This window comes from Pimephales promelas, chromosome 22 (assembly GCF_988280905.1).
Source record: "Pimephales promelas chromosome 22, fPimPro1.hap1.1, whole genome shotgun sequence".
Lineage (NCBI taxonomy): Eukaryota > Metazoa > Chordata > Actinopteri > Cypriniformes > Leuciscidae > Pimephales > Pimephales promelas.
Genome location: NC_142790.1, coordinates 13242980 through 13269545, shown reverse-complemented (window position 1 = coordinate 13269545; position 26566 = coordinate 13242980). Strand labels below are relative to the sequence as shown.

General features: G+C 40.2%; 1 protein-coding gene across 4 annotated transcripts in view; it reads right to left on the bottom strand.

The window, feature by feature from the left end:
* arhgap21a (Rho GTPase activating protein 21a) overlaps positions 1 to 26566 on the bottom strand; it is a 128800-nt gene that overhangs the window by 48771 nt on the left and 53463 nt on the right. For 2 of the 4 annotated variants that reach the window (XM_039666640.2, XM_039666641.2), the window contains exons 1-3: positions 22124 to 22439; positions 14235 to 14420; positions 11271 to 11292 (exon numbers count right to left, since the gene is read on the bottom strand). In XM_039666640.2, the coding sequence (XP_039522574.2) occupies positions 11271 to 11292; positions 14235 to 14420; positions 22124 to 22390 (475 nt within the window). In that variant the 5' untranslated portion in view covers positions 22391 to 22439. Of the gene's footprint in view, positions 1 to 11270; positions 11293 to 14234; positions 14421 to 22123; positions 22440 to 26566 lie in introns of those variants that run through there. The other 2 variants (XM_039666642.2, XM_089125875.1) reach the window with 1 other exon arrangement.

The following is a 26566-nucleotide window of genomic DNA, read 5'->3' as shown; positions in this document are numbered from 1 at the left end:
TGCATTGTTTTAAAGTGCCGCTTTTTCTTAAATGTTTCTTATTTTGTTTTGAAGGTCTCATATAATAGGTTTACATGGTTTAATTTTCTCATAATATATATTGCATCTTTTCTCACAGTGTAAGACTAACATGACACCTTCATAATCATGACATGACATATGTTATGAATATGAAAGAAGTTTTATGCATGTATGCAACAACTGTCATTAAGTGTCATTCGCTCAGTTATGACATTTTAATGCGAATATGACATTGTTTGAGATGTTTCTGTTGTGACACCTCGACATAAACCAATACATCATAACCTGTCAGTGTCTTTGTCATGACAACATGACATTACTAAGACAGCACAACCTGTCATAAATATGACATAGCAGATTAATTATCAAACTTAACAAACCACCTAGCTTTATGGGTTAACATTACATTACACAGTCAGGTGGTCGGTTTTGACATTGGCTGTCATGAGGCCAATATAACATTTTTACGACAAATTCAATTAGTTCCACTGTATTTGAGGTCATGACACAGTTATAATGGCCTCATGACAGTCAATGTCAAAGCCAACCACATGACAGTTTAACTTCATTTTATGTCAAGCTGTCATGACAAAGACACTGACAGGTTATCATGTTATGGTTTATGTCAAGATGTCATAACAAAGACATCTTAAACAATGTCTTATTTGCATTTTAAAATGTTATAATTGAGCGAATGACATTTAATGAAAGTTGTCATAAACATGCATAAACCTTACTTCATATTCATAACATATGTCATGTCATGGTTATGAAGGTGTCATGTTAGTCTTATGCACACCCCTTCAAGTAAAGTGTACCCCGTTTCCTTATGGAACTTGGAAATTGGTTTAACATCGGATTCTTAACTTTCATAATCATCTTTTGGGTCTGAAGAGTTTTCAGAGTGCATAATTTGTGGTTGGTTAGGACTAGGGCTGTCGCGGTTATGGAATTTCCCTTGCGGTAATGTTGAGTGGCTCAATAGCGCGATATGCGGTATTACCGCCATTTATTTAAATAATTATATGTTTTTGTTGCTATATAAATAATGTTTACGATGTGGAAAAAAACGAGGACATTTTCAGTAACCAATGTAACCGAAACTAAACAGCGTCTACAGTATGCGCATTGAAAGACTTTCACTCAGCGCGCATATTGTTATGACAACGGACTTTGAGCGAGTCATTGAACCGTTCATTCAACGAACACGTTTAAAAAAGCTGATTCAACAAGATGTTATTTATTTTTAACTTTGAGATTCAACTTTTCAAGGCTCAGCTGAGCAGCAATGCGTCGCATAGGCAACGCTGAAGCTGATGCTTCACTTATTAGAGACCCATTGATTCAATGCGTGACTCACTGATTTTATTTCGGCTTCCTTGTGTTGTGGGATGCTGACCAGAGCTGCTGCTGACGCGGATTTATGGGAAAATACCCGTGAAGAGAACGTTAAAATGATGATGCGACAAATTTTTCGCTTCCCTTTGACACGACAAGCTTTTCACGACTTTAAAGACAGACGCAGGTAATTGCACGCGCAGCGCGTGACGCGCTCTGCCGATCTCTTTCATTCACTGTCTGTGTGAAGCCTGTAGGCTACACATCACCATGATAAACAGTCTTGTTATCGTTATGAACTTGTTTAACATTCAATACACATGCATTAAGTTCAAAACAAGAAGGGTAACGTTATAGCCTTATAAAAAAAAAAAAAAAAAAAAAAACGTGAATATCGCGGTTGCTGCGGTTACGTGCTATCCTCTGCGGTTGACTTGTCAGAAGCGCGGTACTACAATATTGCGGTTACCGCGACAGCCCTAGTTAGGACAAAATATTTGATTTGAATTCTGATTAACATTTTTATTTATAAAGAGTTCTGATGCAAAAGTCTCGAAGCACCATCTGAAATTTTCTTCAAGAATGATCATTTTTGTTAAGCTTGTATATTTAAGTTTAGTTATTTCACTTAAATGACAATGAAAATTACATATTAATTGTCATTTAAGTGAAATAAATGAACTTTAATACACAAGCTTAATAAAAATGATCATTCAAGAAAAAAAATTAAAATAACACCTTTGCATCTGAACTCTTCATATTACTTTATAATTATGAATTACATTTTAAATTAAACAAAATTAGCGTTTTATGTCACATCTGGAGATAGTTTTTCAATAAACCTGTTTACAACCAGCTTTGTGTGGGTGGTTATAGTGTCCTGTTAACTGAAATTTCTGAATTTGTTGCATTCTATAATGAAACGCAGTGTTTGCACGGAAAAAACAAAACAAAACAAAAATGACAAAACAGTTTAGTAAAAATGGTGCAATATGTGAATTCTCCCTCAGCTCAACACCTTACACATATCGTTTAAGGATGAGAGGAATGATGGAAAGTGAGTAAAATATATTCTGGGCTGTACAGCTTTAAAGCAAAAGTCAACAAACAAACACAAACATTGTGTCATTCTTTCAAACATATTTTAAAGGCTGTAAGAGAGCTGATCTCATAAAGCTGTTTATACACAGCTAAAACTGGACGATATCCAACCATTCCACCCAGATTGTCTGCACGTGGAGTGCAGATCCCCATCCACACACATGCCTGTGGCTTCTTCTGCATACATACATTACACAAATAAACATCCTAATTACTGTGAGGAAACATCTAGTCCTATGTAATGATAAGAAGCAAAAGAGGAAGAAAACATCCTAGTTTGTCTTGTTAGGTGACATGATGTAGAAACCCACATTTCTCTGAGGTATTTCTGTGGTTGTTTGTTCATATGTCAGCAGACTAAGATAATAAAAAATAAAAAAAATAAAAAACTCCCACAGGCAGATGAGCCCGAATGCTTGATTCAAAACTTGATTTCACTCATTGCATTCTGAAAAGTGTTAGCCAGGATGTAAGTTACAATCTGACATTTAAAGTAATAGATCACCAAACAATTAATACTGTCATCATTTTCTAACTCTCAGTTCAATCTAAACCAGAGATAAAACAAAACATTTGCCTTCTTTCTTCTGTAGACCACACAAAATGAGTTAACATATAAACATAAATTAAATAAATAAATAAAGATTTAACAGTTTTGTTCCTATTAGGGCTGCACAATTAATCAAATTTGTAATCGCGATTACAATTATGGATGCCACAATTAGGTAATCGTTCAAAGCCACAATTATAAAAATTCCACTTACATTATTCTGTGTGCTTAAAATGTGTTTTTTTACAGCTTATCTTAAGGGTTTTTTCCCCATTGTTTTAATTGTAGTTAGTGTAACATTATAATTATAATAGCATTAAAGCAACACTATCTAACATTGTTTACTTAAAATAATGTTTCCAAAATCTTATCAGTGGTTCATCAAGTCGTAACAGGGTGAAAGGCACTTCTGCCGTCGCCTGACGGGGTCTGTATCACTTTTACTGCCACTATGTAACTTCGGGGTTCGGGTAGGAACCCGACCACAAAAAGAACTACAAAATTCGACTGCTTTACATCAAGCACTATAATAGTCATTATTTCGTTTTTCTTTGTTTCTGATGTCGCAATACATCATCCTTTCATGAAATCATGTAACATACTCTACCTTGTCTGTGGACATCGTTCATTCTAAAGCCGGTGCTGGATAAACAGCAAGCGTGCATGCGACGGTAGGCTAAATTATTTACGACAGCGGCAATGGACAATTTCGTTTCCAACCAGTAGGGCGACCAAAGAGGAAAAGTTACTTGGTGTTACTTTAAACCATAGAAAGGAATTGAAAGTTTTTATTTTGATAACAATTTGCATGCAGTCACTTCGAACAATGGCATAAAGCTGTTCAAAACACCATTCAATGTACAGTAAATTGTGATAATCGTAATTAAATAATCGCAACTATAATTTCAAGGCAATAATCGACAATTATGATTTTTGTCATAATCGTGCAGCCCTAGTTCCTATAGTGTGTGGAGTGCCACGATGTGACCAAGACAGCACGCCACACACTAACAGATTCCATTCACAAGCAACCAGAGTCCTGACTAGTGACGTAACTTGCAAATTCTTAATCACTGTCCATCATTTTGCGACAAATTGTTGATAGAGAAAATGTTCGCACAATATTTTAAACCATAAAGGCAAGCCAGTAGATATCACACAAGCATTGTGTAAACTTTGTTCAAGGGTTATGGTGATGAAGAAGTCTCAAACCCTACTTACTAAAGAAAGTAAAAACTTTAGAGTAAACAAACATGGCGGAGGACAGACAAGAAGAAATAGCAATAATTGGACTGACCGCTTTATAGAGAAAATGCGGGAAAACAGAAAAGTCGTGTTATGGTAGCCTAGAAATCTAGACGCACCCTAGTGGCAGCAAAAATTATTTTGCAGCCAGTGTGGTCTAGCAACTCTTCATAGACATTTTAGCTGGAAAAACCAAACTCTGGTCAAGCCAATCACATCGTGTATAGAGTTGGCGGGCGGGCTTAACATAATGACGACAGAGTTGCGACGGTTCACTGCTACTTGAAAACAAAGAATAGCTGCTGCTGCTGGCGAACAGCGGTCTTCGATTCGGCTTTGACCGCTACTCTGGATAATTTGAACTTAAGCTTTTCTTTGAAAATAGAACAAAGAACGGCACTTTAGTCATTTTTTTTTTTTTTTTAAGATGTGTTCTGAGTTTTGCCGACTGGATACGGTACAAGTTTAATATCAACTTGCTCCGCTGGTGGGATATCGCATAGGACTCAGTCGTTAGCTTCTTCATTGCTCTGATTGGTTGTAGCGCTATCCAATTGCGTGCACAGAGAGTTTAAAAGACAACCGTTTATCACGCCCCTCGGATTGAGCCTACATCATCTTGCTGTAGGTCTGGCATGCCAGGCTAGCGTTATGGTTCTGTCTTGCTTGCTTTCTGATTGGGAACCGTTTAGTTCAATGTGAGGATATACACGTAGAGCACATGCGAGAGTGTCCTCGGGTTTGTTCCCTCCACACAACAGGAGTTCTGATTGTAAATATTCAACACGTGAAGATCAGTGCAGCCCAGACGTTCTTCAGAGCAGATTCAATCACTCTTAACACAACTCACACCACAGGAAAATCTAACAAGATAATCAGGTATGGGCCCAACATTTTTTAAATGGTGACCACGATTGGGCCCAAAACTTTTAAAATGACGGCCGCGAGACGACAAGCAGCTGTACGGGTCCAGTGGACAATGGAGATGGAGGAATGGCTGGTGGAAATGTGGAAACAACACGACTGCCTTTATAATCTCTCATCATATAATGTCTACACCAAGTTGCCGTGACACAATATCCATTTTGTTTACATCTGTTTCCCTGTGAGATCCCTTGAGGTACTAAATCTGGCATGATTATCTTAAGATTATGTTGTAGTGTGTCATGGTTTTCAAATTTTGCAGTGTGTGTAGGTTTGAGATTTAACTCTCCTTGTGTGCGTGATGTAACCAGATTTCACCATCCATTAAGATTTAAAAACTCTTGTAGTCTGAGCCCAGCTTTAAGATACAAATCACTATAATAAAGAAAGGCATTGAAGTTTATAGAAACCAGAATATAATAGAGACTCGTTTGGGTTCTTTTGACATGGGCCAGAAATCATCTAAAAACAAGCTAGCAATGTTATAGCTAGCTCACTCTGAAGTATGAAGAGTATTATTGCCCTTTAGCAGAGTAATACAAGCTGCCAAATTAAGGCGTGTGTTACACATGCGGGTAGCATTTCCTTAACACTACAATAAATCTGTGTGTGTGTGTGTCTGTGTGAGTGAAAGTCTCAAGTTTCAACCCCCCGTCCCCTTACAGAACTCTCTGGAATGCACCATTTAGGAATGGTTACGAGAAATTTCTGCTGCTAAATTTCCTGCAGGAAAAGCTCTTTACAAAATATTTAACTGAAAGGCAGATCAATTCACTCCAGCTGTTCTGGGGAACATCCCTACACTTCCGTCAGCTGTAAGTGGACATCAACATATCTTTAGCTCTGCCTGTAAATGGGCTGTAATTGGTGCCTTAACTACTAAAGACAATTTAGCATGTAGGAATTACTTGAATTGTGAATTAGTTTCCTATTTGGGCATACAGAACTTGACTGTAATCAAATCCCAAATGCCTATTTTCTTCTATATACCTACATAATAAAAATGTTAAGGGCACAAATGATGATCATTGAAACATTTAGTTGCCATCCTTTTATACAGAAAAATCTTGAAGGTTAAAAGAGTCCTAAAGCTGGAATGCCATATTGTCCAATCAGCTACTATTATAACTGTTAATATATCTCTATTACAGTCAAGTTCTTTGAGACCATGCAGGACTACATACTGACCTCATACTAAAGGGTTTCTATGTCAGGGAGACATGTTGAAGTGAGTGTGTGTGCAGTAACAATTACAAATACGTGCGGCAGATGAAAGCCAGAGTGTTTTCCTGTTGTCATAATGGGTGCGTATCAGACGTGATTTGGATATGAATGAGGGGAAATCTGACAAACACTGCAGAGATGTGAGAGAGATTGTGCTTGCTTTGACCAAAGCAAGTCAAAGACATGGATAAACTACTAAAAAAAAAAAGACATATTCTCACAATCTACAAAAAAAAACCATGGACATTAACATCTTGTTTTCCTGACATGTATATGAACCTGATTTCAATACTGTAGAAATACATAAAGCAAAGCCTGTGAACCCTTTATCTGATACAATATTACAAATAAAATCTAGGTAGATCCAAATCCAGTTGATCACTTAGATCGATGTTATACTTCATCATATCGCCCAGCCCTACAACTTAGTAAAGTACTAAGGCTTTATAGACATACAATTATGACTTTCTGCTTGGAAAGAGCAATACAAATAAATTCAACATGACTTGACGCTTGGGCATATTTAATTGATGAGTTGTCAATACAATCTATAACCTAGGGTATAATTTTACCCCAAAAATCAATATATCTGACACAAAATAGTAACTGCCGATCCACGTTCACGTTCTGGGAATTGGTATTTGGGAATGGGCATTTGGTAGTCTGTAAAAAAAGACAGCTCAGATTTCTTGTTGAATCTATTTGTACAGTCATTCACACAGCTCTATACCATTTTAGATGCGTTTTGTGTGTTTTTCACAGTATTCAAGCTGAACACCAACTCCCGCCTCCTGTGACATCATGTGCATCTATACTGGATCCCTACTCTTGTAAACCTCACGGCTACTGATAATTATTTTGCTGCTTTTCTGCTGAAAAAAAAAAAAAAAACTATGTATGATTTCTAACTCCACAAACCTTCATGGCACTCTTCTTAAGTAACCAAACACCAGCCCACAGCTGATAAACCGCCAAAGAGCATGCTGCACTGCCAGCTGGGAGTTTTCCTGCCCCGGGAGCGTGCATTAAAGATTCCCAGCAATTCACATGGTGCAAGGTCAGACAAAGGCCACTTAAGATAACACCTCACTCTCATGACAGACACATACAGAACTGAAGATCTGAGAATTACGAGTGAACCCACGGTATACGCAATGTACGATTTTGAGCTGTCCCAGACGAAAGATGACCAACTGTAGTATTCTGTGGTCGTGGCTCCTATACGGTGGTCCTACGTAGTACAGTGAGAGAGGTTCAAAGACAGCTGATGCGACCAAAGATAGGCTGCGATAAAAAGTTTCAAAAATGTAACATGATCTTCTCACAGTGTGTTTGCTGCTACGAGTCGACCTACGTCTACTGACTAGCCAATAAAAATGCAACATGAAATGGCATATCGATCAACGTGACATGATGCTATTAAACTACTTACTTCAAGCTCCATTTGTAAAATTGGCCTCTTTCACTCCATATTCTCCTCTTTCGCTTTCTCCTTTTCTTCAGTGCGCATAAAAACCCCAATTGCCAAAGTGCCATTCATCTTACTCTTAGGGATGTCCCGATACCACTTTTTCACTTCCGATACCGATACCGATGCCGCACCTTTGGCTTTTGCCGATACCGATATTAGTCCGATATTTTTTTTTTCGGGGTCCGACGTGCCGTATACGGCCCACAGGGTGGTTTATAGGTTTAACTTTGTGAAAGACAAAACAAAACAAACACAAAAGTAAACATAATACATATCTTTGGAAAGCTGAGAAACTCGTGATTCGAACGACGTAAACCATTTTAAGATACAATCAACACAGCGGGCACAATCTGTCTCTTTGTCAGACCACCAACAGCCAAAACAAACCAACACAAACTGGAAGAAACTCACCAATTAGCCATCTGTTAGTCCACATTCCAACAAAAATGGTTTGGTTTCACTGTAAAGCGTCCATACAATCCAATTTGAAGAAGTTTTTAGTCCAAAACAATTGTATATATGAATAAACATCCATGGAATGTAAATAGTAGCATTTCGCGTTAGCCGACAGCGCTATCACAACTTCGACGCACATGCTACGTTCACACCGGACGCGAATAGGGCGTCAGGCGCGAATGATTTCAATGTTAAGTCAATGCAAGAAAAATTCCTGCGGCGCGAATGAGGCGTGGAGCGCGGCGCGGAAGACGCGAATACGCCTCATTCGCGCGTCAAGTTGGCGCGAATTGAGCGTTGTGCATTCACGCGTTTGACGCGAATTCGCGTCTGCCGCCCGAGTTGAAAAATCTGAACTTTGGCGTGAATTCGCGCCGCGTTAACCAATCAGGAGCCTAGCTGCTTGCTCACGTGGTGAAGTGTCTGGATGCTTCAATAAATTATTTTGTTAATATGACTAAATGCATGGTGGGATTATGCACAACAAAGCAAATGTTTCATCACTTAAAACATTATTTCTATATGGAGACATGTTCATTTTGTATTGAATGTTATTCATTCCATATCTAGAAATAGTATTATGTTGTAAAGACAGACATCCCAAGTCTCCCGGAAGTTCCGGGAGTCTCCCGCATATTGATAGCGTCTCCCTGATGCCCGCAAATTAGTTCAAATCTCCCGGAATCTAGAGCGAGACATACTGCGCGCATAACATACATAGCGCGCTATATCAACATATGTGCATACATTCGTGTCTGGACGTGAGAGAGAGAAAAAAATCACAGGACAGGTTAATAACTTTTGAAGGCTGGCTCTATTTATTATCAAAACAAAAATAAATGACAGCTAGATTAGATGGATGAGGGGCCGGGCGAGGGTGATCCTCGCTCAGATGCGGGACAACAGGTCATCAAACTGGGCGCGTGACAGGCGGAAGTACCGCTGACAGCGGCCGTCATCCAGCGCAGCTCCTGGAGCGAGCAAATGGTGAAACTCGCCAAACGGTTCGGCTCCGAAGGGTCCGGTGGACACAAATATACGGCGACGATGATCCCCACGCCGCTGTTCTGCTATCCAGAGTAAATACAGAGCGGTAACTCTCTTGATGAATGCTCGGTCGACATAAAAACAATGACCGCCAACGGATTTTGATTCTGACGCGCGTCACGCGCGTAAATTTCGCTTCAAACTTTACGCGCGCCAGTTTCGCTCTCTCTTTGAGTGACAGTTTATCTATCCAGTTGCAATAGAGAATGAAATGACGCTATTTTCTGATAGCCAATGAATTTCTGAAAAGACTGAAATGCAGCTTTTGTGGAATCATCCGATTACATTAAGGCCGTTACATAGTCAACGCATCGGTACGCATACGCGTCCGCAAGGCTATGCATCGCTACGCTTTGGCCGCCATTATGCGTCGATGCGTAGCCAAATGTGTCGTCCTAGTTTTTGATACGCGACGCACTGATGCGCGCAATACTATGCGTATCGGTGGGGGCGACATTGCAAGAATTGTACATTAATTCAAATATATCATGTTAACAGAAGTAGAAGGTTTGAATACAATGGCGGGCGAGGAAGAAAAATTATACAAGCTTATACGCGTTCATCCGCATTTATACGACAGTTCATCACAATTAGTACACTCAAATAAAATTGCGTTGGAAAATGCCTGGAGAGAGGTTGCAATCGCGATGGGAAAGACGGGTGAAAATGGACTGGAAAAGTGCCCGTGACAAATTTACCAGCCTGGTTATATGAATTAATGGTTTATGGATATGAATTAATGAATTAAAATACCAAATTAGTTAAAATGTGTAATGGTTTTTACAAAGTTAAATAATACCAAATTATAAAAAAAATGTGTAATGGTTTTCACATAATACCAAATAAGTTAAAATGTGTAAAGTGTTAAATAATAATAAAAAACTCAAGCTTCAAATCAAACTTTTATCAATTTATTTGTCAGTGCCACCCAATCGTAGCACACTGTACTGGTGGGGAAACACGCCAGCATCTGATAAAAAGTAATCAGCCAGCTGCTCCCTGACAAGTGCCGCTCCCCGGGAGGGTCTGCTGCTGCCGACCGAAAACCGTGGTCCGTCGACCATGTTCTGGTCCCCCACAACGTGCTGCCTCCACTCTCCAGGCTGGACCTCTCCGGTGTCAGACTTCGCATCCACAAAGCCGGCGGGCATGTATCTGGCACGTTCAGTGGATGCCAGAAAGTTGTGGAGAGCCACGCACGCCTTCACGAGCTTCACCGCTTTTTCAGGTTTGCAGTGAAAAATCTACTACCCCCTGTTGCGTGACCGGTGTATTGCATTTTACGCATCGCCCGTGACGCTTGCGTCTGCTTTTACACTATGAAAGGGAGCGCGTCGCTCGCGTCACTCGCGTTGCTTGCTCGCGTAGCTCGCGTTGACTATGTAACGGCCCTAAGAATCCGTGCGCAAAAGCGAGAGTGATTCTCTGCGCGCGTGCGCTTAAACACAACAATCATCACGTGACAGGCTGCGCCGCTGCGCTTAAACACAACAATCATCACGTGACAACCTGCGCCGCTAAACTGGATATCGCTCATATTTTTTTCTCCCCTCCGATCTCCGATCTAGCGTTCTGGGCCGGTATCGGCGCGATACCGATGCCGTGGATCGGATCGGGACATCCCTACTTACTCTATTTATTTACCACTAGTGCATGCTGATGTTTTATTCTTCAATACTAACTTGCGTTGTAGCCTAATTCAGTATGTCATCATCATACAGTCTACATAAATTTTGTTCCCACCCAAGTTTATTAGATACAGTACATGTTGTACAGTGTGATTTATAATGATCTTATAAGATTGCAGAAACTGCACAGTCTGTAGCATGCATTAGAGAAAAGCCTTAAAAAAACAAATGCAGTGAATGTGGATCACAGACCAGTTAAACTCACCTCTGCTGCTATTGTCTTCATCCTGAAAGAGAGAGAAGATGAAAGAGGGTTAATACTCAGATATTTCAAGAACGTTCATGAAATCAAGAGCTGTGTGGGATCAAAGTTTTGTTGCCATATTTTTGCCAGACATAGGGATTAATGTGAATCACATGTTTGCTAACAGTAATCTGTAACTGTGCGTTCACACCGGACGCGAATAGCGTGTCAAATTCGCGTCTACCGCGTCTAGTTTGACGCTTGACAACTTTGTGTTAATTTGCGCGTCAAGAGTGAAACTGACGCGAAAGTTTGAGGCGAAATTTACGTGCGTCATAATCAAAACCCGTTGGCGGCCATTTTTTTGTTATTTGCCTGTATTTGCTCTGGAGAGCTAAAACAGCGGCGTGGGGATCATTGTTGCCGAATTTTGCCGCTTTTCCACTGCATAGTACGGTATGGTTCGGCGCAGTACGCTTCGACTCGGAGCGGAACAGTTCGGTTCCCTTTGCGTTTCCACTGCAGTAGTACCCCTTCAAAGTGTGTGGGACTGATCGTTATTTGCGCGCACCTCTACTGCCATGACATCATCTTAAAAGCGCCACATTTTCAAACCCACAACACAGGAACAATGGAGACTATCGAGGGGATGGTGTTCCTGATTCTCGGTATGTGGTTGTTTTTAACTGCTAGACGGAAAAATGTGTTTAAAATGAGGCTGATGGCAGCAAAACAAAAATACTGCTAAAAAAGTGTCTCGTGTCGCAAATCCAGTGACGCTAGTAGTGACGCTGGTAGTGACGATTCTGTCTGACCAATCAGTGATCTGCAGTGTTTCACGTCACATTTTAGTACCGGTACGGTACGCTTGGAACCTCAACAGACCAGGTACCATTTAAAGCGACCTGAAGCGAACCGTACTGTACCGTACCATGCAGTGGAAAAGCACCACAAGTGAGCCGTACCGAACCGAACCGTACCGTACTATGCAGTGGAAAAGCGCCTTTTGTGTCCACTGGACCCGAACCAGAGACGAACCGTTTGGCGAGTTTCACCATTTGCTCGCTCCAGGAGCTGCGCCTGGATGACTGCAAGTCCGCGCCCAGTTTGATGACCTGTTGTCCCCCATCAGAGCGAGGATCACCCTCGCCCTCATCCATCTAATTTGTCATTTATTTTTGTTTTGATGATAAATAGAGCCAGCCTCCAAAAGTTATTAACCTGTCCTGTGATTTTTTTCTCTCTCTCACATCCAGACAATGCACATGTATGTTGGTTGTCTTTATATATCATATAATATTTCATATAATCTAGATATGGAATAAATAACATTCAATACAAAATGAACATGTCTTGTACATTGAAATAAAGTTTTAAGTGACTTCACCACATGAGCAAGCAGCAGGCTCCTGATTGGTTAACGTGGCGCGGATTGATGCCAAAGTTCAGATTTTTCAATTTTCGCGTCAAACGCACGAGTGCACAAATAGCACTAACTAAATCATTCGCGCGTTAACGAGCTTAATGCGCCAGATACTCAATTCGCTTCATTCGTGTGCAGTGTTTTTTTTGTTCAATCTCAATAAATCATATGCACCGTCTCAGAACGAGCTGTTCTGAGATTCAGCTCTTTGTGACGTAGAAAGTGAGCAAGGGGTTTGATTGACAGTGTGGTTGTGTGGCATAGACCCCACCCTCGGTGATCTGTGTACACACCATCCTTCATTGTTTCAACGACAGCCGGTAATGTCTCTTGGAAACATAAATGTTCTGTCGTGGCTTAATCCTTTTGTTGTGGCTTAAAAGTTAATCCTCAAGTGTGGATCGTCGTCTACTGTTTGCGATCCACCATCACCTCCAGTAACAGTAAGTATATTTTATGATTTTTGAGCAAATAGTATTTTCAGTCGATGTCTATGGAAGCCAATTCAACAACAAAAGAGTCTAAAGTTGTTGTCGTCGTAGGATGTCTGTGTAGGCTATATAATTTAAACCTTGTTTGTATAGTGTGTAACCACACACTATACAAACACTATACCCTTTTTCTTCAAGATATTGTATTAAAAACTGCATAACTTATATGTTCTTGTTCTGTAAGTTAGCCATCTCCTCACATTTGCCACAGAAGCACCTGTATGACAAGCTAAACATGACGCTACAGGTCCCTCGCATAAATGTAATTTCGCTTGTGCGTAGCAAACTTTATCACAGTATGTGTATGTAGTTTAAAAAAATTGCACCAGCATTAGTGTTTGTGTGTGTCTGTGTGTGTGTGTTCCACATCCATAATTGCAAATGGGACGTGATTACAACTCAATAAGTACATAAATGCATCAAATAACCATACCGAGACGTACAGGTCCATTCTCATTTGTGTTTAGTCTGCCGGAGTTTCTTCGTCATCTGGGTCTGATCAGAGACTATTTATATATTCCGATTCAAACATACGCTGAATGGCATTCAAAACAGCAGTTTCTCTCACTCTCTCCGTACCGACTGCCATAGGTATCAAGTTACGCCCTCATCCAAAGGCAGGGCGGGGATATGCAGCTCATTTGCATTTAAGGTGGTATACACACGAAACAGCTCATTTTTAATCAGGGCCCAAAATGACATTTTCAAATGGTTATAATAAATTAACTATGGACACCCGAGACCAATATTACATCTTGTAGAAAGATACATAATTAGGTGCCATTTAATCTTTAAAAGCCCTAAAAAAACCCACAAAGCAGCACTAAGGTGTTGTGAGTCCTGTAGATGCCCCCCTCTTCCCCCCGCCTAAGATGCAAACGTCATAAATGATCCTATTAATGTATGCAGACGAGCACTAAAAGTAAGCATATACTGTAATCTTAAGCACACACTGTACTGGAGAGGGAGAAAAGAGACTCTGAAGCTGATTTACGCTTAGGAAACAAACTGACAAAACCGATCGACCCAATGATCTGGGTAACTTTACGCGTGTGTTTTCTGTGAACTGACCTTGAGAGAAGACTGCACGGCTGACTCCGGCGGGTACACGATGAAGTGACGGAGTGTAAAACCAAAGCCATGAGAGGTGCGGCGTAGGTGCAATGTTTTAGGCCCTGGCCATGAGAAGGGCTCCTCTTCAGCAGCCGGAGACAAAGCTGATGCCTCGCTGCGCTCACAACCATCCTTCTGTTTGGCCTGAGAAAGAGAACAAAATACTAATACTTAGTCATTCACATACTTTTATTCAATGGCAACACATGTTTTAATGAAACAATCCACATAGATGACATTATGGTAATGTTTTTGGCACCTATATCTCTACACTCAATTATTGCAGCTACCAGATCAGATATTTAACCATTCAATAACAAAAATATGATGATATATACATTTTAGCCAGTAGGATAAGAGTCACAAAAAACACCCTAAGGAGAACAAACCTTTGAGTAATATGACTTTTGAGTTTCAAAGCCTATAGTGGCCTTTGTGACAATGTCCCCATGTGACAACACTCATTCTGTTTTCCTCATTTATAAATGGTTCTGTCATTTATTTTGCCACATGTGCAGCATAATAAAGTTGACAATGCAAGCAAGTTTTAAAAGAGTTTGACCCAAAACTGACATGGCACTCTTTACTCATTACACAAAGCACTCTCTGTCCCAGTGCAGCAGCAAACACGTTTGCCTTTTTAACCTGGCACATCAGCACTCACACACAGACTCTTGGTGTTCCAACTGATTTTAATAGGCACTGAACTGTATTATGATCACGATATGCAGATAAACTAGTACTTATGAGCAGACCATGAGACCCAGGACACAATCTACCATTGAAGAAGTTCATCAAAGTTCATTGAAGCTGAAGCGGAACTACCGTCAACACAGAACTGCACAAATAATATGTTCTGAAAAACATTTAAATGCATTTATTTTGGCCTAATATCTGTATGCATTATCAAAGTCCCTTTAAAAGAAGTCATTTCACTTGGCGGCCATCTTTGAAATGCATCTCAGGCATGAAAGTGCATCTCTTTGAATGGGGAAACATCAAATTCTCCAACACTGTTCGCCAAGCTTATGATTAAATTTCATATTTGAAATCACCAATGAAATCTTATGACAAATGTCTCAAATTATGTTTCTAAACAGTCGAATCATGACAGAAAACAACATTTTCAGCTGGATCAAGCTAATGTGCACGTGCAGTGGAAGCGTCTGACTGTTTCTATAGGAACCGGAGCTTCTAACGGCGGCTGCAGTGACGCAATGATTTTACCAATCGCCGATTGGCTCTTATTTAGAAGGCGGGACTTCAAAATCATGAGGCCGTGTGTCCACCAAAGCGTTTTTAGCCAGCTGAAAAAGCTAGACGCTCTGCTGAAGATGCCGTGCTTTGGGCGTTTTGGCAGCGCAGCGTTTTTTACATTGAGACGTTTCGTTGCTATGATACGAAATATCAGCAGCAGTTTGAATGTTGACAGTTGGTCGGTGTGGTACTAGTCCCGCCCCTCCTCCACTGTGATTGGATGTCTGGGTAAAAAGTGACAGTGATGAGCCCTGCGTTTTATCCAAATTTGAACATTTTTCAACTCCCAACGACCAGTAAAAACGGCGGGTGCTCGGTGCTTCAGCATATAAAAAAAACGCTCAGCGCCTCGTTACGCTCATGGCGTTTAAAAAACGCGGCGCTCCCATTGAAAACAATTGAAAACATACGCTAGGCGCGTGGAAAAACGCTTTGGTGGACACACGGCTTAAGAGTGACCCATCTTTTGTTATTTTGTAGTCTTTGGCATTATGTATGTCATGCTAATTATATTACTGCATCATTAGCTTAGCAACATGCTGTGTTTTACATTAGGCATGTTGTTAGATGATTAAATTTTGCCTTTGAAAGCAGCTGTCTATTCAGGGCAGGTTCACACAGAACACATTTTTGCTGTTAAAAACATGAAGTACACAAACGTGATTGGGCTAGTTTTGGTCGTGATTGGGTGGGTTTTAAATATCAATCGGGCTATTCAAAAGCAATTGGTCTGGTTTTGTTACGCAACCCCAGACACATGTCAGTGCAATGGGAAAAAAATCCTGCAAGCTGAAGATACATTTTTTAAAAGCTTAACTTCTTTTAACTAGAGCACCGTGTGTTTAGAATGTCATGTGATACGCAAGATGCTGCAAAAGATACAAGCTCGATGGTTGATGATATACGTCACACATTTACTATGAAAATCGGAAAAGTAGTACAGTGGAATGGGAAAATGTGTGAACGTGTGATCTGTGTGATATTAGACAGCAAGGCAGCTCACTAGCTTTTGGAACAGAGTTTTTCGGTTTCCAAACAGTCATTCATTCGCTATCTGAAAACAATGGGTTTCTCTTAAGGGCAGGAGGTATTGCAACAGAGTATCCTGTGAGTGTTTATAAAGCATCGCTGACATGAATTTTACACATCTCAAATATCGAATGAAGGTCACACAGAAAATGCTGTGACTCAACCGAGACATTTCTTTCCATGTGACCAATGACCAACACATATGTACATGCACATCACGACAACACTAATGTCCTTCTGGCAGGGGGAGGTGGTAACTCACATTAGCATTTGGGCCGGTGACGTCAGTATCCTCGAAGGAAAAGTTTGACATTTAGGCTACATTATAAAGTAATGGCAGTAGAATCTCATTCCTCCACAGGGTGTGTGACTGTGGTAGGCTCTGACAACACCACATTGACTCCGGGTCACTCTGACTGCCAAACAGACCAGACTGTGGTCTAGCACTGCAGGAGATGGATGTATTATAAGGGAATGGATGTATTTTAGCTTGTGGTTGGGCTCAGGTACAGACAGCTGTGGATGTCTCTAGAGTCTGGGCTGGGCTTTTACACAACTGAGCCTGAACATGACTTCACCAGAGGGAATTAAATTACGTACATTTAGTGTTGGACAAAGTCCACTGCAAACTCTTACAAAGACATGAGGGAAGTTCGGAAAGGCATTCTAGCATACTACTAGTCCCATACCATTTCTGTGTAGTATGCAGGATGCATCCTGTGAATAGGATGGCACATTTTTTTTGATGATTTTTAAAGTCCCCGTGTGGAGAAAATGTTGTTTATGTGGTGTTTCATAATGTTCATAAGTCAACACCATTGCTGAGTATTTATAAAACTGCAGTTAATCAGCATGTTTCTGTTTCTGACGTCACAAACTACCTTTTACATCAATGTGTCGGCGGGATTTAGCATATCCTTAACAGCAGACTAGCAGAGGAGTCTCAAGAGATGCCAGGTTATTTAGCAATATAGACCTTATGCACCAGAGCAACGTGGGCACCGTCATCTTTAGAATATTGTCTTTTTGAACTTCAGTTTTTGCGGTCGCTCTGTATATTTCTATGGCATCGCTGTCGAGGAGTAATTAGCTGGTGAAGTGGATTTACTTATTGTAGAGTTAACAAAAGTTATCATGAGCATTGTAATGTTTATCATAAGCATTGTAAAGCAGATGTCTTAAAGCTACAATACCTAAGATTTAGATGCCGCTAGAGGGTGCTACATTCAAAACAACAACAACGGCTTTGCTTGATGACGACGTGGAGGAACGCGGAATGATGGGAACTGTTGTTTTCAACTCCACCGTGGATAAATCAGTCAGACAGGAATCGAAAATTAGTTGTCATGGATGAGGTAAAGTTTGATTTCTATAAATGTTGTGTTTAATGACATGCTTGTTTTTCATTAAACTGAAATAACCGCAAGAGAAGTCAGGTTTAAAAGTAAATTAGTTATCACAGATGTTACTGTACGAGTCACTGGACGAAGCTATGGTGGAGAGGGTTTGAAGGGGCAGGTCTCTTGCAAGGAGTTGACGTGGCCGGTCCTCCTTTTTGGTAACTTTATAAAAATAAAAAATCAATTTAATGTACATTTGACACATCTTTTCATGTCGTGTACACATTATTATCTATAAGTGTACACATACCGGCGGCGCCATTCGGCGTCTGTTCGCGGCGCCCAATAACGCCTCAGGACCGTGTTCAAAATCCATTTACGTAGTTTTGTATAAAATTTTAATTATTTTTGTCTCAAATCGTTGCAAATGGATCCTGACTTCGCCCTATGCTGCAATATGCATTTAGTTTTGCATTCATTTACAGAAATCAGCTGCTTGAATGACAATTGCTGATGTTATTAGATTTTTCAGGTGAGATTCTCAATTCATTCAGTTAACGGATGCTCTGAGGTAAAATTTTCAGAATGCAGACTCAGCAACGATTGTATTTAATTGTACAGTACAATCATAACATAGAACAGACATTATCTTCATTTCCTGTCATTAAACATTACAATATTGCTGGACATACACTGATGAGAGAGTGCGGGTCCGGTGTTCGATACTGTGGAGTTGTCCTAAACGTGGCGCGGCGCTTCTCGTCTGGTGTGCGACCCCCTTTACAGCCAACAGTTCACATTACGAGAATAAATGAAAAGAATAATTGTGCTCCATTCCATAACAAATGCGTGAAACAAGCTGACGTTTGTTGCTTGATAGACGCTAACGCACAACTACAACTACCGCATTTGTCCAGGACTACACATAGTACGAGCGTAAACCGAGGTAACGTGGATATGACGCGATTGACTCGCGACTCCCAGCTCACCCCTGCTCACATGCCCCGTTTCCTTGGTTAAAATCTCAATTTTCTCGCGATTTAAACATTGTTTGAAACATTTGGAATATTGTAAGTTGTCATCTTAACTAAATATATAACACTGGCCTTGTGATTTTGGGATATTTTAATGTAAAAAATCTTAGGTATTCCACCTTTAACAAATGTCGAATTTTTTTTACGAGCAGTTCATTCATACCTGTGCAAGATCGCTGTGAAAATACAGACCGGAAGTCAAAAGACAAAGAGCGCAGGGCTGAAAAGGGGCGGGGCTACATAAGGTCTATAGCGGCTGTATGATGTATATTATGAATGTATGATTAATGTATGATGATGTATGATGCCTTTCTCCACTGACGTTATGACTTGTTCTGATGATTGTTAGAAGGCAGCTGTCTGAGTCTGAGATGCAAACGGGAACATGGTTTGTGTAACAACACATTATTAGCTGTTTGATAACAGCCTAGTCAAGCAAAAGGCTAATCATATTAATTACCGTTATGTGTCCGACGCAGTAAACAGCAATATCTTTGTGCATCGGGCGTTTACTAGAGTAAGCTGGCCGAGTGAGCTGGCGTGAGTGGAGCCGGGGATTATTAGCATATTCATGAATCCGCATACTAAATGAAGTGTTGCATTCAAGCTACAGTATATTAAGGCATGAATACGATTCATAGGGGGAAAAAAAGTTTAAATGTGTCATTTTGGTGATCGAATAAGAGTTTTAAGGGATTCAATTATTTTTTACTACAGGGGGACTTTAACATTTCCTTCTTTAAAACTATTTGGTCGCACTGCCAAACAGTGAGAAGGATATCTGAATTAAAAATACAAAATGACAACATTATAGGCTGTGATAGCTAAGTAAAATGAACACTAGACACAACTTTCTATATTAAAAACACAACATAGTGAGCTCCCGCAACAATATTATTGCTGGATAATACTGTTTCACATGCAGTTTTATAAAATAGTAGCATACAGTATACTGCACAGTATGCATGCAGTACACTAGCATTCTATTTACTATTACAAGGAGCTAAGGCGATTTCTCTGAGGAGGCAAGGGAGACTCCTCAAAAACTGTATAAGAAAACAAATATTACAAAATATGACATTAAAACGTGTATAAATTACTAGTTTTCCTGAAGTGACAAAGTCCAACAGTGGCCCCAGTTGTTGAAGTTACAATGCAATAGAGCGACTCTCTTGCCTCCTCTGAGGTCATTGAGTTCACAATATAAATCCCACCTCTCATTTTGTGTAAATAAATAAAGGTGTTATGGGAAGGCTACTTAAAATGTAAGTAAACAACTCACCCACTAGATATTACCGCTTTAGGTCATACAACATGAAATGATTTGAAAACGTTATCTATGATGGTTTTTTAAGTGAGCAATCAGTTTGGTGAAATTAAAGGTAGTCTCTACTGTATGTCTGTGACCATCATGACATGCAATGTTTACTGAGCTTTGACTTATTGAACATTGGATAGCAAATAAAATATAGGTGAATTCAGCTTGATTGGTCCACTTTTTGCCATTGAGATGACTGGGGAAAAGTCTCCCAATCAACCTGAATTCACCTCTACAGTTATTATTGTAAAATGTAAAAATGATGAGAAATGAGAAACTCAATTTCAGAACTTTCTGGCATCATTCCATATGATCATAATGCTGTGTGAAGGATTCTCTTTCCCGTCTTTACTCTGCTTCATATGCTAATGGTACCTTGACTCATACACGTGGTTTTCCAACAACGCCCACTATAACAGCACAACTTTCCTCTGCCTTTCATTTTTCATTTCCCTACCATTAGCCAGTCAGAGTCTTTGTGGTGGGCACACAACCCTGTTTCCAATGCTAAATTTAACCTGTTAAATTATACAGCTGGAAAAAGCTCTCATCTGAATTGGCGGAAAAGGCCAGGAGACGTGAATGGCTGCCCTGTGTGAGAGTCCTTCACACCAGAAACAGCATCATACAAACCATCCAGTCCATCAAACAGCATGAATAATACACACAATCCCATTGGTCCTTAGTCAAATACAAGAACGAGTTACATAACAACCACATTTCATTATCAAGGCAAGTACATTTGTTTGTTTTTTAAAGGCACCAGTTACTTTAAACTTTAAAGAGTGGTGTGTGTCTAATGGTTTTCAGAAATTTGATTTGAAATCACATTCATATGTTCTATTGCCAAACAAGTTGACAAACTGCTAATTCCGCCAATATATGTATCAGCCCATCTAATCTACTGCTATTTTTTTGCTTATCTAGAAAACAATAAAATTAAATTGACATTCATAAGATATCCAAACAAGGTCTCAAAATCATATTTGACAATTATACCTAAATCTAATCTCACTATGAACCCAAACTTTTCTCATCTAATTCTTCAAACACTAAATGATTTAAGGAACTATCCACATTCATTTTATAGCTTTATTCCTCTACTGTCAACGACTGTCTCAACTGTGTCCATTTTCACTTCTCTAATGACATGTAAGGAGAAACATCTGAGACGAAGCTAATAGTTAAATAAAAAAAAAATGAAATCCATTTTATGGAAGTTCTCAGCTGTAATAGAGCAACCTCTAAGCAATAACATTTTCTTGCCAAATGCTGTCATGACGAAATACACAAATATTCATGTGCGTCCCGTAGTTATGGCAAGCGTGAGTCACTCTTGAGCCACAGTGGAGTCTTAAACGTCTAACAAAAACGTCTCTCTTTCTCGAACACATACTTTTCCAAAGATAAATACAGAAACAACTCAATCACAACCCTGTTCTCTAGATGAAACCATCATCCACTGGGTTTGGGTTTAAAAACGTGAGCTAGTACCCAATCAAAAGTCCGTTCAATCCCAAGTTTCCTCTTTAGGGACCGTTGCTTGCATAGGAACAATAACTGAAACGTGAAACCAGGGCACGTACACACACAGTTGTCTTGCTGTGAAAAATATGTTACATGTTCGCTCAATGTAGGAGACCTAACCAACCATCCTGGATGTGAATGACGCACAAAGCATTCTTGAGAGCCATCTCCTCCATCTGCCCCCCTCAGCCCCGAGTAACTCAATACACCACTGGGAGCCTCTGTCTATGTGAAAGCCCTTCATCCCTTAAATGCAGGACCCGACTGTCACTATGAACCCATCTTCTTCTTTTTAGTTCTGCTGCTCTTAAACTACTGTACAGCAGATCCAGAGATCCTTACCAAAGCCCGCATGCAGTTCCTCGGAGTCGTCTTCTTTAATCTGCGCCAAGAGACATCTTTTTGGGCCTCCCGGAGTCCCAGTTCCACGTCCCCCCAGTATGCCCTGGCCAGGAGCTGGAACCAAAGGCAGGAAGTGTCCGATAAACAGCCGTCTACCCCTGTCAGACAATCCCAGGCACAGGTACACCCTGCCACATCCATCTGATCTGAGCCGTCCTTCCCGGGCAGAACGCAGCCGGTACACGCCCCATTCCTCTGAGTGAGCATGGCAAACCCTGCTGGTCCTTGCTATTGCTGCTTTCCTCTGCTGATCTTCAGATGATGTGATTCTTTCTCGCTCTTTGCGATCCCTCCCTCCCTCCCTCTCTCTCTCTCTCTCTCTCTCTCTCAGAGTGGGAAGGCAGAGTGCACATACAGTACATGAGGTTTCTTCTATTGAGACACGGAGCATGTCGGGGAGAGAGGGAACCAGGGAAAGAGACCGTCAGAGTGCAACCCAGCATGCACTGGACGAGATAGCTTTCTCTTCTCACTTAACATGTCCCTTATTTGTTTGTTCTCCATTGCTCATTGCAAAGCTACTCTACTGCCCATCCCAAACCCAAATCTCTTGAAGTAAAAGTTTCATGCACCATGTAATCACAATGCAAAGACCATTTACTAGTGATGTTTGCTAAGGCTAGCAATACATTACTTTATCAAAATGATTGTTAGTCATCTAAAGGGCCTTAAAGGAATAGTTCACCCAAACAGGAAATTAAAGCCATCATTTACTCCCCCCATTGTTGTTGGTATGCCAGGGATAGGCAACATCGGTACTGGATTAGCACCAACCCCAATCAAACACACCTTAATAAGCTAATCAATGTCTTCAGGATCACTAAAGCTACTTGCAGGTGAGTTTTTTTTTTTTTTTTTCAGAGATGGAGCTAAACTCTGCAGGAAAATGGCACTCCAGTTCCACTCATCCATACTCGTCCATATAAAGGCAGTGAATCGTTACCAGCATCAGGCTTTTTAAATAAGATGCTACATCATCACATACCCCATGGAACTTGCGAGTACCATTCTGAAAATGACAAATGGGACACCCTACGATCTCATGGACTTAACAGACACGCACACACGCCAGCCACCATTGTAAGTCCACAAGATCGTAAGTGAATATGAAGTGTGCCATTTGAGATAGGGCCATAGAAGTCAATGTTGTGACCTTTCTACAAAATCCCTTTTATGGACAGTTATCCAGCTTTCGCAACATGCAGATAGAAATGTTTTGACTCTATAAACGACACAATTGAGAATATATTCTTCAAGCTACCACAGCAATTTTTATAAGAATTTACAATATAATCGGCAAATACTTTATATAAATGAATATATATTTTTGCATAATTCCATAACAAGATCACAAAAGGTGGTTATTTTAAACACTCAACTTATGTAGTGGCTTTGGAAGAAAAATATGACATTAATGGCACAAATTGTTGCATTTCCTTTTGATGCTATGCAAAGATAACATGCTGTTGCCAGGAGCGATACATCCACCTGATTATATAATCCAAGCTGGAATGGCTCTTCTTTGGAATAGCATTTGATACAAATGCAAAGAGTGTGAAGTTAGAGGTTTAATCAAAGAAATAATAAGGCCTTTTTATTCACACTGTTTCAATTGTCTTAAGCTTAATAAATTGCATGCCGCCATCATAAGTACAGCAGATATCTCGAATATCATTTGGATGTCAAACCTGTGAGGGTCACTGGTCCCAAACCCTGAGTACCCCCAACTGTACACCTTTTGAATGTCTCTCATATCTGAAACCCATTTTGTGCAAACGCCCATTTGTTTTGGGGTCTCTACCAATGAGCTGATGAGTTGAATCAGGTGTGTATGTTTAAGGCAACAAAGGCTGCATACGAAATAGTCACTATTTAAAAAGTGAAGTCCAAAACAATGGACCTGCCTACCTATAATGCACTGTGAGGGTCGCAAAAAATGAACTTCCGCTTAATGCCAGAAGATGGCGCCCACAGCAGAATCATGCAGGTGCAAGTTATACAGTAGGTACTCAATGACCAGGGTTTGGAACCACTGAGATAGAAAGTAATAAGTGGTTACGAAACACTAAATTAAAGAGCACTTATTATGGTAGTGCAAAAAATGTTGAACAGTACCTTTCCTTTAGTGTGTTATAGCTGCATGTACATGCAAATTATGTAAAAAACTAAAAGTTGGGTAGGTCTAAGTCAAGGGTAGGCAAGTTGGGTCCTAGAGAGCCGCTGTCCGGCAGAATTTAGTTCCAACCCTAATCAAACACACCCGAACAATCTAATCAATGTCTTCAGGATTACTAAGGCTATAGACCATTTTGCAAGATGTAAACAAAACTGGTCCAGAAGCACTTCCTGTTTCAGTTTTTAACACTACATAAAAGCTGGGATAAAATACAACCAACAGAACATATAAAACTGAATCAAAAAGTTAAACATCTTTAAGATTTTTTCTTTACATGTGAAATAAATAAAACAGTTACAAACTGAAACAGAAAGTGTTTCTGGACCAGTGTTGTTTACATCTTGCAAAATGGTCTATCGGCAGGTGAGATCTCTTTCAGTGTTGGAGCCAAACTCTGCAGGACAGCAGCTCTCTAGGACCCAACTTGCCTACCCCTGGCCTAAGTGGTATCTCTATGTCAATGAGAGCGCTTCCCTTCTGCTTCTGCAGCAAGGGGAAAAAACATTGAATGGACTTTCAATACCAACGCCATAGTTATCATTGATATAACACTGTTTACAGCTGCTCATGAAGCCTCAGGAGCTTAAACCCAATCATAGTTTGGAATGACATAGGGGTGAGTAAATAATAACCACATTTCACTTTTGGGAGAACTATCCCTTTAAATCAGAGCCTGCTTTTCTACAAACCACAGGATCATGTCTAAAAGAGTAGAGCATCTCTCTATTCATCACCTCCTTTAGTGTTATGAAATATGAGCACACAGTAGCATGAGAACGACTCATGTGACCTCCAGCACACAGACCTGCAGTAGACGCTCACACAGCTGCTTTATTTTAAGACCTGCTCTAAACAGTGACCGGTCCTGACGAGATAAAACTCCAACAAGTGCACTGATAGACCTAAAGCATCTTAGCATCCCAACATAAAAACCAAAATCACAAACAAAACATCTATATAAAGCTGCACTTCCTCTGAGAATCAATAATTCACTCCTTAAATCTCATGCACAAACACGTCTTGCCATATCCCACAAGCATGTCCTGGGCTATTTTTTACACAGAGATGTACACAGAGAGCTTTCAGAAATGTGAAAACAGGAAACCAATGAAGGCATGCTCATCTTCATTCCTCTACACTGGCATGGCATCTCATTACCACACACATTCCTTTAGACGCACACAAGCGCTCACCCACACTATTGCGTTCGGAAAACACATCACAAAAATAACCCGCCATCTGAGGCATCCTTGTTGATGAGGATCATGGGGAGACTGAACTCAAAGGGGACACTGTGTGATCCCTGCTGAATATACCAGCCAAAAAAAGAAGGCTACGGTATTGGCTGGTGTTCGTTCCCAATGGGTTTCGCTCCAAAAAAAAAAAAAAAAAACAGTTCAAGTATATGCGTTTAAAAAGAAAGCGGCCAAAGTTCAAAATGCATGTGGGTGACTTTAAGAATAGGCTAAGAACACTTTTGGACGAGTAAAAGTTCCTGTCATTTATGACACATCATAAGAAATCCTCAAATAAAAACATATTCCAGCTGGCTGAAGTCATACAGTGTATTTTAATGGAGGTTATTTGATTTAAGTAAGGAGGGAGCAACACCCTGCTGCCATGGAAACAAACACGCCATCACACCGTGTTAGACTTCATGTGATGTAATAAGACTTATAAAACGGTTAGTTCCAATCCTTGATTCTGATTATTCACGATAAAACACGGCTATGACCGCTTCACCCAACAGTTCTATTTGTCACTGCGCAACACTGCAGTTCCAATGGTGTTTTTATTTGAGCTTTCATGCATATTACACATTGAAACGTTGTTGCTGGTCACAGTCAGGGACTATTTTTTTTTTCTAGCGGAAGGAAGGCTTTTAGTGGTTTTACTTTATTTAAGTTGCACTAATAATTTTTGTTTTGTTTTTTTTACTTTAAAGGTGCCCTAGAATTTGAAATTGAATTTATTTTGGCATAGTTAAATAACAAGAGTTCAGTACATGGACATGACAGAGTCTCAAACACCATTGTTTTCTCCTTCTTACTTAAAAAAAAAAATAGGCGAATCTCCACATAACACCGACTGTGACGCAACAATCGGTATCATTAATATGTAGGACTCCAAACATTTGCATATGCCAGCCTATGTTCAATGACAGGCGGAAGTGCGCAGGCGCAGGAACAGTTGCTCAGTGTTTGGAT